Below are 13,790 nucleotides of genomic sequence, written 5' to 3'. Positions count from 1 at the left end.
CCTGTGAAAGCACTTTGTGAACTGCAGAGGGAGGCCTCAGTCTGGCTGTGGACAGTATTGTTGCCATTCTCTTTTTCAGGAGGAGGAAGCCAAGACGCTGGTGAGTGAAGCCATTGCAGCTGGCGTCTTCAATGACTTGGGGTCTGGAAGCAACATTGATCTCTGTGTCATCAGCAAGAGCAAGCTGGATTTTCTCCGCCCATTCTCAGTGCCCAATAAGAAGGGCACCAGGTAAATGAAGCAGATTACATTCTGCCCTGTGTCCCCTGCCTTCCATGGCCGCCTTTGATATCTCCATGGCATCTGCACAGGGTTTTCTTGATTCTTTCCCACACTAAGTAAATCCAGGGTACCTCAGGACAGCCGTACACAACAGACCTCTGAGTCATTATTTGCTTTATGATTGTGGGCCGCTATCAGGTGTAAAAAAGTGATTTAATTTGTAAAATGTTGATGAGAGAGGTGGTGTGGGGCCCAGGAAAAAGCCCTAAGCTGGGAACTGGGGAGGAGAGGTGTGTCTCTTAAAGAATCCCCTGCAATTCTGTGAGAAGGTGCATTTTTCAAGGCAGACAGCTCAAAGCTTTTTTTTTTTTTTTTTCCTCAGAGTGGTCTATGACTCCTAAAAGGTTATAAACCATTGATTAATCATATCCAAAAGTTAGACTTGGGAGCGTGTGGGGGTTTCTTGCTCTGTGGGGGAGCCATGCCATTTAGCTGGTGGCATGTGCTGAGCAGGCACCGTGTCTCAGTGTGCGACCGGGGTGAAGAGTGGTGGGATGTGAATCTAGTTGATTTACTGAACAGAACTGAAAGATTTCAAACCTGGTGGCTGGGTAGTGTGCAGATGAGCAGCTCATTTGTAATTCGTCATGGTTGTCGAGCTGCTTGACCATCCTCTGTCTTCTGACCTCTTCCTGGAACCTGAATAGCTCAGAATGTGGCTCCTGAGCTCTGCTTCCAGCTGCGTTCATCTGAGTGTGGCAGGGCTGAGAGGGCCGGCATAGCACAACAGGACTTATAAACCGTACCACCTCCCATTTAGCCCTACAGCTCGGCCAGAGGATAGCAAGCACATCACCTTCTGGAATGCTTGCTTTAACCCCTCTACATATACTCACACTCCATATCAGGAGTAATTTATAAGGAAAGAATAGAGCATTCAAAACAAGCAGGTATTTATTGTTGCTTTCACTCAAAATTGTGAAAGCTTACTATGCTCTCACGTGGTAGAGCAGCCCGACAGCTGAGAGCTGTGGCTCAGTGGTAGGGGAAATGTCAGCAGCTAGCTTGGTGACTTGAGGCAAGTCAGTCTCCCTGCCGTTGAAACGATAGAGCTGGACTAGGTAATCGTGAACGATTCCATGCAGTTCCTCGGGCCCTTAGCAGGAAGGGGAGCAGCTTTTGAGACTCAGAGCTATGTTGGGGGAGTGGGCTTTGCTGAGCTCCCTAGAGACCTGAGCCAAGTACCCCTGCATGGCCTGCTTCACCAGTTACTTATAAGGTACTGCATGACTTGGGCAAGTCCATGACAGAGAGGTGGTGGTAGGAGCGGGTAGTGGTTACACTATCACTCTATTCAGACTGGACCCAGTATCCTGGGTGAGAATTCTGCAAACCACATTTGTGCTGTTGAAGAGTAGTTACGCTTGTACATGTCTTAGAAAAAATACAGCCAGAGTGCTCCTTCAAAGTGAGGATGGTGAGACTTCGTTTCATGTACTTAGGACATATTATCAGGAGGGACCAGTCCCTGGAGATGGACATCATGCTTGGTAAGGTAGAGGGTCAGTGAAAAAGAGGAAGACCCTCGACGAGATGGATTGACACAGTGGCTGCAGCAGTGAGCTCAAACATAGCAATAATTGTGAGGATGGTGCAGGACTGGGCAGTGTTTCATTCTGTTGTACCCAGGGTCACTGTCATTCAGAACTGACTCGATAGCTCCTAACAACAACAACTACATGCTTGTGCAGGGAACTTGTGCTCACTCAGCACTGGAGTCCTTGTCCAAAAGGGAGTACAGTAGTACCACATCTTACTTCCCTGGGATATAGGTGGAGGAGACTCTAAACACGCAAGAACAAAAACACTCAGTTGACCAGTTGTGAAGATTCAGTAAAGTGAGGTGAAAGGTGCTGGGCATATGGTCAGTATGCAGTAGCATGCCCTCTGGGCCAAGCTGCTCTTGCCCCCCAGTGCCCTGTAGCAGAGGGCACTCACTGCGTTAACAGTGTCCACACTCTCTTGAATCTTACTGTCATCTGTTCTGCCAATGATTGACTGCTTGGGACGCTGCCTGGGTTAGGAGAAACCCTTCCCAGAGTGAACAGTCAGAGTGGGGAGCAGAGCCTTAGGCCCAGGCAGGCATCCTGTGCCTGACATCAGTGTGGACCTACCTTTGAAAATTCCTTTTGCTTCCCCTGGCTCTCCACCCTCTGCAGCCCTATTTTGCAGTCCATTGTTGCTTAAGGCAGAAGCCTTCCCTGCATGCTGCCAAAACCAGGTGGTGAGGAGGCTCTTGTATGTCCAAGCCTCCCAGAGACACAGAGGTGTGGTTCAGATGAGTTAGGCATACAGGAGCCACTTGGGACTCTGGCTCCAAGTCTGTAAGCTGGCCAAGTTTCTAGGCCGGGAGGGATTGAGAGACACCTTCCAACCCAAACGGGAAGGGAGAGGGTATATTTTAAAAAGGTGCAGCTACTTTAAGAATAGAGTGTAACAACAAAAAGACAAATAATCATAAAATGGGCAAAGGACTTGAATAGACATTGCCCCAAAGAGGACATTCAAATGGCCACCAAACACATGAAAAGATGTTCAGTGTCATTAGCTGTCAGAGAGATGCAAATCAAAACAACAACCATTTCACCCCCACTAGGATGGCTAAGATTTTTTAAAAAAGAAAATAACAAATGTTTGGTGAGAATATGGGGAAGTTGGAACCCTTACCCATTGCTGGTATGTAGATACAACGGTAATGCAAAATGATACAGCCATTGTGGAAAACAGTGTGGCGGTTCCTCAAAACGCTAAAAATAGAAGCATCATATGACCCAGCAGTTCTACTCCTAGGTGTATACCCAAAAGACTTGAAAGCAGAGAGTCAAACAGAGACTTGTACACCAGTGTTCATTGCAGCACTATTCACAACAGCCAAAAGGTAGAAACAGCCTAAATGCCTGTCAGCAGATGAATGGATAAAGAAAATGTGTACATACATAGAATGGAATACTACTCAGCCAGTAGGAGCTGGAAGACATTATGCTGAATGAAATAAGTCAATCACAAAAGGACAAATAGTATATGACCTAACTTACATAAAAAGACAAGAAAAGGCAAATGTGTAGAGGACAAAGTTTATTAGTGGTTACCAGGGGCAGGGAAGGGGTTAATGGTGATGGAAATATTGCATTAAGGGTAGGGTTGCACAGCTGATTATTTTAATTGCTATCAGTAAATTGCCTGTAAAAAGTTGAATTGGCAAAAGTTGTGTGATAGATATATTTACAAAAATGACAGAAAAGCTGCTGAGACTGCTTATGTACAGCCAAAAACCTCATGGGATTTGGTTTCTTGGTTTTGAGGTGTAGGGCCATGATTTCATGGGACATCCCAGTTAATTGGCCTAATAACATGTTCAGTGCCTCTGTTCTACCTCCTGGTTTGATGTGTAGTGCCTGGGGTCTTAAAAGGTTGTAAGTGGCCTTCAAGCTGCAACAGCTGGTCTCTATTTGCCTGGAGCAACACAGGAAGAAGGAGAGTCAGGAATAGGAGGAGGAAATGGAATGTGTGGCTAATTGCCTCTATGAACAACTGCTTCCTTTGCCATGAGACCAGAACAACTGGATGGTGCCCAGCTACCATTACTGAACATTTTGATTAAAGATTCCATGGAAGAATTATGATCAAAAGGGGGAAAGTGTAGAACAGAATTTCAGATTGTCATGGACTCCAGACTTCCTGGAGCCATGAAGGTTGGATGAACCCCTGAAACTGTTGCCCTGAGATAATCTTTAAACCATAAACTAAAAATATCCCCTGAAGTCTTCTTTAAACCAAACAGTAGTTTAGCGTAATATCTGCTTTGAGCATTATGCTCTTTTAAGAACTAACTATGTGGGATCAAATTGACAACAGCAGCTCAAAAGATTAGATAGGAACCTTAGGGGACAGTGAATTTAGGTTAATGGGGGAGGAACAACTGAGCAAAGGAAAGTGAGAATGGTTACACAACTCAGTGTAATCAATGTCACTAAATGGTACATGTAGAAACTGTTGAATTGGTGTATGTTTTATGTTTTGCTGTTTATATTCTCAACAACAAAATAAAATTATATATATACATAAATTTTATATATATATATATATATATATATAAAGAATAGAGTGTGGTGGGTATGGGAAAATTTTGCAGAAATGAAGGTAAGCTGTTCTTTGCTGCCCAAGCTCCTGAATTGGATACAGAGCTCTGCAAATCTCCCTCCCTTTTTTCTGCATCTTTCTCCCTCTTTGAGCCCAAGTGCCCATTTGAGAGGGTAGGTTTTCGAGGAACACGTGGCCATGGCACAGCCAGCAGCCTTCTGTTAGTCCATGCGCGATATGCCAGGTTGACAAATAATGCCCCAGCTAGGGACAGACCAGAGGAACAGTAGGGCTTATGCTGCTGTTTGACAGGATTGTTATCTCTGGCCCCGCTGTGAGAATTAACTGTTCAAGTATGTATCTTACAGACTGCCTTGTGCTCAGATTCCTGCCAAGAAAAGGTGTTGGGTGTGTCCTTCTGGTGATCCACCTTGTCCCTGCGGTGACAACTCTCTCGAGTCTCAAGGGTGTGGTCTTAAGTGAAAAGCTCACAGTTTGGCTGTGGATCATTTTATGTTGTTTATGCTTCCGGGTATTTTAAAAACGTTTAAGGTAATAGTTTTGTCATTCTTGTTGTTTCACAAGAAACTTAAAGGATTTACTTCCTGCTGGTTACTGAAGGATGCTTTAGCAAGATTGAAGCTTAAATCAAATGACCAGATACTTTCCAGCATCTAGTGGGGATATGAGGCTGGGAAGGAAAATTGAGTGCCAGGTGCTTTCTCTACGTTCTCTCTTTTAACGTGCACTATATCTGCCGGGGTCTCCTTTTTTGCGGCACTTCAGAGATGAGGAAAGTGAACCTCGGGGAAGTTGAGTTCCTTCCATAGTCCACAAAGCTGGGAACTAGAGGAGCCCGTATTCCAGACCAGACCTGCTTGCTGCCTTTTCTGAATATTTTTCACTCTCTCCTGCCCTCTGCAGGGCCCCCTAGGGGAATCCTAATGTGCTTTTGTTTTTTTCTCACTAGGTTTGGCCGGTATAGGTGTGAGAAAGGGACCACTGCCATCCTCACTGAGAAAGTCACTACCCTGGAAATTGAGGTCCTGGAAGAAACAGTCCAAACAATGGACACTTCCTGAATGGTGTCGGTGGATGGCTGGCTGGTTATTGCTCTAGAAGACTGGGGAGGTCGGAGGGCCCACTCCCCATAAGACATTCATTTGGCTAGTGTTTGCTGAATGAAACTCAATAAAAAAAGAAAACCAAATTGGGTGGTTAAGGCCTGGGGGCTGTGTGTTTTTTTTGGGGCTGCTACAGCCTATCAACCTGGCCTCTTTAAGGATGTGAATTCCTCCCTGAGTACCAGGCTAGATTGTGGTGAGTGTAAGAGTGATGTAACCCTCCTAAACCCAGCAGTGTGATGCCTCATCTGTGGCAGGAAGTCAGATTGGGCTACTTGGGACTCTTCAGGTGAAAATTTACACCCACCCGTTGTGCTAATTTGTTTTTGTTCAAGTAGCCCGTTTTTTAATTTTAGGTTGAGTACAGCACAGCCTTCTATCCCAGCAGTCAAGAAAGAAAGAAACAGAGATGAATCTCCCAGTTTCTTTTCTAAAGCCCAAGGAAAGGGAGGAACGGTGGACCACTTGCTTTGCCCATAGCTGCATGAACTTGAGTGAACTCCACTTTGTCTAGTGCCACAGAAATCAAAAGGAATGGTTTTGGGTTTACTGTTTTGTAATAATTAAGACATGATCATTTCACAAATACAAGGGCTGGTGAATGGGTGAAATTGTATGTCTCCAGAGGGTCCTATTAGTCAGGCAGCATTGTTCTCATGGTGTTGGAAGTAGATGAAGTAGAGAAAGCAAGTTCATCTGTGTTCTGAGGCTGGTGAGGCTGGTTCTGCCAAGGGAGACACAATAGGGGCTCTGAGAGCCATAGGAGGAATATTGAGTAAACATTTGTCTAGACCTGGAACAGCTTTCAGTGGTGAGTGCTAGGCAGGAGACAGGGACTTTCCCCTGGGAAGAGCATTGCTGGAGAGACACAAGAAAGAGGCCTGGCACCGTGGTCTTCCAGGGTGGACCCATTGGTAGCCAGCGTCCCTTGTTACAACTGCTGGGAGTCGGGTGGAGAGAACAATGGAATTATTTAGGGCAGCAACTTGGCTGCTGATTATTATCTGGGGAGCTTAAAAAAATTCCAGGATTACTCAGAATGTCTGGGGCCTGGGAAATTGTGTTTTTAAAAGCTCTTCAAGAAATTGTGCTGCTGACATGGTTTTAAGTTTAGGCTTCACTGGTTTGGAAGGAAAAAGTATGAAACTGTTCTCCGATTATCCATGAATCAGACTCATTCACAGAAGTAACCCCTCTTACCCCATTTTATTTCAAACATGGAGAACAAGTACAAAGCAAAGGTTGCATCTGAAGAAAATCTCAAAACCTACAGTGTTACAGTAGAACAGAGTTCACATGGAAACAGAGCAGTGCCCCCGTCGTAAGTCCTTTATTCCCATGGAGGCCAGGTGAGTCAGGAAACGCCTGACACCAACGGAGCAAGTGGGCGTGTGTGCTCTGGTCGGGAGGGCTGAACTGTCACCAAGTCAGTGGACGTCAACTTAGACCATTTGAGGATTAATTTGAGTATAAAAAACAAAATTCAAACTATTTCCTTCAGAGCTTGAATTCACATTTATAAATTAATCTTCACAGTTAATCCTATTTGGGAACAAGAAATAAATGAATACATGTCTGGTTTCCTACACATAGTACAGCTGTACATGAATTCTTGACTTAACATGATTGGGGACTTCAGTTTTTTGAGGGGGTGAGTGGCTACCATTTTTGGAGCATCTACTATGTGTTGGATAACTTGCATGTTTTATTTCAAATTCTGTCACAACCCTAAAGGTAGGTGTTAGTCGCATTTTACAGGTGAGGACACTAAGGCTCAGAAAGGTTAAGAAATTTGTCCAAGATCACACTAGGAAGTTGCAGAATCAGAATTTGTAGAGAGGACAGCCTGAGTGCAAAGGCCTTGTCTTTTTTGTATCCCGTGCTTCCACGGCTTAACACTGATAGTGAAATGAAGTCTCAGCATTCAAGCAGATGATGAAGTGCCTGGTACACAGCAGGTGCTCAGTAGAAGACGGCTGAACCAGACTGCAAGGAAAACACTCATGGCTTTCAAATATCATTTGCCTTCTGAAGCTTTATGCCAGATGCTGGGTTCTCCTCACTGTCATTCATCAAGTTATAATGTAGATAAAAATATTGGCAAAATCTCCACTGTATGTGAAAAAAATGATTTCCACTTCATCCCTTTACAACAGACTAAATTAAGCTCACAGACTGATTGTTGGAAAAGATACTAAGAACTAAACTGAACTTGCTATTAACCATTTTCCAAGGCTCACTATACAAATCACAGTCTCCTGCAATTCTGTTAGTATAAACGTTGACGAGTCACTGAAGGAGTTCTCCAAAGGATTCACATTACAACCCAGATACAAGGGGCACTTCAGGGGCTTGCTGAACCAACCCCTCCTTTTTAACAACCCAGCCTGGATTGTCCACAACAGTTACAGAACTTTTGAATTTGAAGATCAGTAACGTGACCAGCCCCCTCCCCAGATGCTGTCTTCAGTATCTCTGCTGTAAAGCCTGGCCCCCTTTGGGGAACCTGCTGAACCCTCTTGTCTTAGTTGTTCTAGGCTACCAGGTGGCCACTTCTGAGAGAGGAAGACTCAAGTAAGGCAAAGTGGTGCTGGCTTTTCATAAGGCATGGTGCATCCAAGTTCAGGTGCTTGAAGTCCAGACATGCATCTGTTTGGCAACCTGGTGCACATATCCGATGTCGGGTCTTTGGTTGGGGTCAGGGTAGATGCACATGCTGACCAGTTCTCGTAACTGCAAGGGAGAGAATGATTTGTGTTATTCTTAAGAAAGCAGCCTTACTGAGGCACTGCATTTGGCACTTTATCCGCATTAACCCACTTAATCCTTGTAGCAACGAGAAGACGCACAGTCGCACAGCTACCGAGGGATAGCCAAGACCAATCCTAGCCTGTCTGGCCCCGGAGGCCACGCTTTGACACCCTGAGTGTGGTTACCTCTCAATAACTTTGAACTCTGAACTGTCCTCCACACCACTGGGCAAAGCTGTTGCTGTGCGTGTGCCTCTGCTTTCAGTCATGCAGATGCCCAAACCAGAAGACAGAACTCAAGGAAGGGCTTATTGATCATAATAAATGCATTAACATGCAGCAGGGCTGCAGTCTGCCCACCCCCTGGCCTCTTCATTGTGCTCATGAAAGACGGAGCTTTTAATTATACAGACACTGAAGGCTGCTCCCGCCTCGAGGTGGGGGAGGGGGTGCCTTGAGCCTCTGATCGCCTCACGTTCTGATAGCCAGAGTGCCAATTATTTTAATGGTAATTAAAATAATGACCTTAAAAAGCCTGCATCTTAACTTGCATCACTGGGCTCACCACAGTGTTTTTCATTTAAATACCTGCTGCTGGAGGGGCTGGCTCACCCTGCGCGGTCACAGGCAGCAGCAGGGAGAGGGGAGGTCCTGAATAAGAGGGGTCTCAAGTGGCCTCCAGTTGCCACGCTCAGGGATACTGGGGAGGGCTGAAGGGTCATTCCAGAGGCCCTTGGGCGACTGTACAGACTGCCGGATGAGGTGTTTCAGGCCAAGTGGGCCTGAGCCTCCGGCAAATGTGGTTTTGGTTCATCTGAATGGGGAATTTTCTAACTGGTCTGCGGAGCCTTAAGGCATCCCCGTCAACCTGCACATGCTCCGTTTTTTGGATCCCAGTGCTTGTAAAAACCCTGAACAGATGACAGCTGAGCCTACAGCCTGCTCGGACACTCCTGGAGTCAGGTCTTATACAATATTCAAGGTAAGGTAGCTGTGGCTGGCCTCTGACAGGTTAAAATACCCAAGAAACCCAGTTTAAGGCAAAGTCTATGTGATCCGAAATGCTCACTTGTGAGTATCCCACACAGTACAATGAGTACGTACTTGAAATTTTCAGAAATCCAGGGAAACAAAAGAACAAAATAAAAATAAAGCATCTCATTTCCATTTCTAATAGATGGTAAAACTTGAAATGGGATAGGCTGAGGGGCTTCAGTGCCAAGAAGCACCTCTCACATTTGCACATAACTGGTGAAAACGGTGCACTTTTAGGGAGTAGCAGCTCATGAACACAGAATGACTTGGGAAAGAAGGGGGCTGAGGGCTTTATGTAGATTCATCTATTTTAGCCTTAGAGATTCTAGTTCCCATTTACAGATGGGAAACTGAGCCACAGAAGTGATTTGCTCCAAGTTGCATGGCTTCTTGCCTCTGAGTAGTACAGAATTCCAAATTTAAACAAAAGATGACAAAACAAAACCCAAATGCAACTCTTAACTTTTCGGTGAAGAAATTAACTAGTTTTTCCTTTCCTGCCAACTTCCACTTTAGAGCATAAGTACTTCCTCCAAAGGTAAATGTAAGAATTTTGCAAGCTATTGAAACAGAAGCTGTGGCTGAGAGGAGGTACACCATACAATTTTATGGGGAAACGTGTTCCTGACCCTAACTTTGTCCTCTGGGAGTCTGCAAAGCCAGCAAGCACTGCATTAAGTACAAAGATGGCTGGGAGAAGGGTCGCCAGTGACCACGGGGGCCTCTGGTTGGCTAGGCCTACCTAACCACAGGGTCAGAGCACATCGGAGGGGGACCTGGTCTCTGCAGCTGGCCTGCAAAGGCCCAGCCCCTCGGTGGGCAAGGGCTGCTCCTTCCAAAGCCTTTGGATCCCTCAGGATGGTGATTCCAGCGAGCTGCAGGGAGGTCGCCTTACTCTTAACCTGCTGGGTTATCGGCTACCGAAGAGATGTGCCATGAGAAACAGGATGGCACAGTGGCCAGGTGCAGTGTGCAGGCTCAGATGGGTCATTTGGGTTTGAATCCTGCCGACACCACTTACAAGTTATGTGACCTTGGGAAAGTTACTTAGCTCATGTGTGTCTCAGTTTCCTCATCAGTAAAATGAGGTGATGGAAGGACGCAACACAGTAAGTCTAACAAATGTGAGCTGTTGTTATTGTGAGACAGTGGCCTGTGGTCGTGCAGGGTGGGCTTCGGAAGGTCTCAGATTCCTCTTTACACCCACTAGCATCACCTTTAAGCAGAAATTATTCACTCTGAGCCAGGTCGTATGCTACCTTCCGTGGCTATTTTTGACAATGGTGGGAAGTGCTCGATACATGCTAGCCTGGTGCTAGGCTGAGCACGTCAAATGCATAACCTTAATTAATCCTTACACCGATCCTGTGAGGTAGATTCTAGCATTATCCCCATTTTACAAATGAGTAAACAGGCTCAGAGAGGTTAAGTGATTCACTCTAGAACAGTGGAGGGAGTCTATGAACCTGTCTGTCTACATTCTTAACCACTGCTGTGCTGTAAAACCTATCATTTCATCCTCATAACTCATCCACAAACGAGAAATATGAGGTCTATTTTCCAGATGATAGAACTGAGGAGGATGATGCTCTCACACGGCTAGAAACCAGCACAACCCAATGCCAGACCTGTCAGATTTTGTCTCCAGAGCCACTGCACCAAATGTTGAAAATAAAAGCCCAAGGTATGACTTACGTCTGTTACAATAGGAAGGAGACCAGTCCGCTTGCCCTGGTTTCGCGTCGCAGGAGTGGGAGTGGCAGCCAACAGTGGTATCGGGTGAGATGGGCCCTGCCTGCCTCCTGCCTCTGTGAGTATCTGGGACCTACAGCAGCGAGCCTCACACTCAAGCACTGTGTGAGAAGCCAAACACGCTGGCAGAAATGTGCTGATGAGCCGTATCTGCCAGCTCCCGCTGTTCCCGCTGCTGTCGAGGGTCCGCACGGCTGTCCGTGAAGCCCCTTCTTTGGGAAAATTAATCTACTTATTACTCCTCTGGGTCACTTTGCCAGAAATCTTCTCTTCTCCATCCTATTAAGTGAACCCAAGCTCAATGCCACAGCTGTGGCATTTCAGAACTGCCCCTCTTGAGCCACTGCTGGCCATGTGGGGCTTACTGGGCATGGCCCCTGTGAGCTTCAGTCACTCCCAGACAGCAAACTCACCTTCTCAGAGTAATGTTCTCCAGGGAGAGGCGGGTAGTCACATTGTTCGATCTTCTGGCAGAGGGAGAAAAGGTTCATTTTATCTCCATAGAAAGGGCTCTGGAGAGCTGCCATCTGCAAGGGGAGGAGGACGACAGAGATGAGTTTTCAGCTGTGAGACGAGGGGGACTCGAGGGGCAAGAGGGGCCACTCCAGAATAGGGTGTGGTCTGGTCCTCACTGCAGCGACTGTCCAGAAGGGCTTCTTACCCCAAACCCCGAGGAAGTGGGGATTCAACAGAAAGGAGCAATTTTAACATGATCTTTGAGACCTCCTTTCCCCCCTCCCCAACCCTGGTGCCCTGGTGGTGCAATGTTTACAGCACGCGGCTGCTAACTGAAAGGTTGGTTTGAACCCACCAGCTGCTCTGCAGGGAAGATGTGGCAGTCTGCTTCCGTAAAAATTTACAGCCTAGGAAACCCTATGGGGGAGTTCTACTGTGTCCTATAGAGTCACTGTGAGTCGGAACTGACTTGATGGCATTGGGTTTGGTTTTGGTTTTTTTTTCTGCCCTCTTACATAAAGGAATTAACTGAGGACAGGTGTTTCAGTGACAAAACTTTAAAGGCAGTGAGGAAGGGGCAGCTGAATACTGAGGGCCAGCCGTGTGTAAGATGGCCCCTGCCTCACGCCTCAGCACTCAAGGGATGATTTTGGTCGTGTGCATGTAGCAGATGGGGAAACAGAGGCACCACTCCCTGGAAGATCTGTGCCTGGGCCCGGCAGCTTCTCTCTAGCACACTGTTTTATTTATCTAATAAGAAATTCCAAAGACACTCAAGGGAGGATGTCTATTTAATACAAAGGACTAACTTTTGGCAAGGGGAGGGGTAGAGGGAAGTGAGACATTTCATTTTTGACTTTTTAAACCCTAGGTTGTTCTTGCCAGCTCATTACAGAACTGTTGTCTGAAGGACGGGATTTCAGGGTGGCGACTGCTGCCGTCTGCGAAAGCCGGATGCCTAGACATCAGGGAGGGAAGGCGGGAGGGAGGAAGGCCAGTTGGCTGCCCCTGGGTGCAGGGGGCCTGAGGCCCTCCAGAGTAGAAAGGAAACACCTGGCTCTGCAGCTGGCCACATCTCTGCCTGAATCCCAGCTCTGCCACTCGCTTGCTAGGTGACAGGCCTTGGACAAATCTCTTTGGTTTCCTCATGTATACAATAGGAAGGAGCCCCACCTTGCAGGGCTGTGGTGAACTTAGACTGGCATGGGGAGGGGGCCCCACAAGCAAAGCTGTCATCATCCTCAGTGAGCCCACAGCACCCGGCTCCACCCTGAGAGCAGGCCCACTCCTGGGCGCTTGCTCAGGATGCTGGGGAGGGAAAGAACTGGTTCTCACCCAGTCAGGGAACTAGCAGGCCTCCCCCTTCTGGAGGGTGCCAGACTCCCCCACCCCACCATTCAGAGCACTAATGGGGGGACGTCTTCAAAGAGGGTGCGGCAGGAGCCGTGGAGGCGCTTCATGAGGCAGCGGCGTGGCAGCCCAGCACGGCATCCGCCAGCCCCATCTGCTGATTAATCCATAATGGGATTCAAGTGTTTCTTGTCACTCCCGCTCACTGTCGCCTGCCGCCGAACAACAGCCAAACGCCTCCTGCTAATGAAGTGCCATCAGGTAATTGTGCCCGCCTGTCCGTTTGGCCCTGGTTCCCTTCTGAGGAGTCAGGCTGCCAGGGCCACCTGCACAAGCTTCCTGACCACAGGTCCTGGCAGTGACTGTGGTGGGGCACTGCAGACTCAAGGGATCCCCTCACCCTCATGCCCAAGGTATGGGGTGAAGATCCCTCTGTCGGGGCGGGAAGGGCCCGTGGCAGCTGGGTCTGGGGATGCGCATCACCCTCTGTTTCTCAGTCTGTCGCCGTCCTCTGCTCACCCCTCTGGACAGGTTTGGTGACCCCAGAGCAGGGCCTGTCACCTGCCAAAGTACCAAGGAAGGCTTCGGAGACCCAGGCAACATCCCTGAGTTTGAAAACGGCCTTTGGGGAGATTTTGGGGTTCCTTCAGAACCAGGCCCTGGAGTCTGCCTCTGGGCAGCACCCTTGGGCCCAGGTGCCTGGGTCATGCCAAGGTTGTCTTCAGGTGGGCGTTTAGGGGCAGTATCACTTCCTCCTCCTACTGGCTGACCAGGGGCTCGGTCCCCTCTGAGGAGGGATGGGACCTGTCTGGACCATGAAACACTGCCCTAGAAGAAGGCACAGAGAGTGGCTCTGGCATTTTGCTCGTGAAGGATGATGTGTGCGCCCAAGCTGGCCAGCAGCTGGCTTCACCAGCAAGTTTGCAAGTTTGCAAAATGGCATCACTTGGGTGATGCATTT

General features: G+C 47.6%; 2 protein-coding genes across 4 annotated transcripts in view; one reads left to right on the top strand and one right to left on the bottom strand.

Annotated features, from left to right (window-relative positions):
* Window positions 1-5,577, top strand: part of PSMB7 (proteasome 20S subunit beta 7) — a 75,102-nt gene extending 69,525 nt beyond the window's left edge. The window contains exons 7-8 of the mRNA XM_004375653.2: window positions 80-231; window positions 5,333-5,577. Of these exons, the coding sequence (XP_004375710.1) occupies window positions 80-231; window positions 5,333-5,444 (264 nt within the window). The 3' untranslated portion in view covers window positions 5,445-5,577. The remainder of the gene's footprint in view (window positions 1-79; window positions 232-5,332) is intronic.
* Window positions 5,578-7,109: 1,532 nt separating this feature from the next.
* The window catches only part of NEK6 (NIMA related kinase 6), a 65,081-nt gene continuing 58,400 nt past the window's right edge, over window positions 7,110-13,790 (bottom strand). For 2 of the 3 annotated variants that reach the window (XM_023730720.1, XM_023730722.1), the window contains 2 exons: window positions 11,437-11,550; window positions 7,110-8,219 (listed from right to left, as the gene is read on the bottom strand). In XM_023730720.1, the coding sequence (XP_023586488.1) occupies window positions 8,109-8,219; window positions 11,437-11,550 (225 nt within the window). In that variant the 3' untranslated portion in view covers window positions 7,110-8,108. The remainder of the gene's footprint in view (window positions 8,220-11,436; window positions 11,551-13,790) is intronic. The other variant, XM_023730721.1, reaches the window with a different exon arrangement.

Source organism: Trichechus manatus, unplaced genomic scaffold, assembly GCF_000243295.1.
Source record: "Trichechus manatus latirostris isolate Lorelei unplaced genomic scaffold, TriManLat1.0 scaffold00038, whole genome shotgun sequence".
NCBI lineage: Eukaryota > Metazoa > Chordata > Mammalia > Sirenia > Trichechidae > Trichechus > Trichechus manatus.
This window is presented reverse-complemented; position numbering and strand designations above follow the sequence as displayed.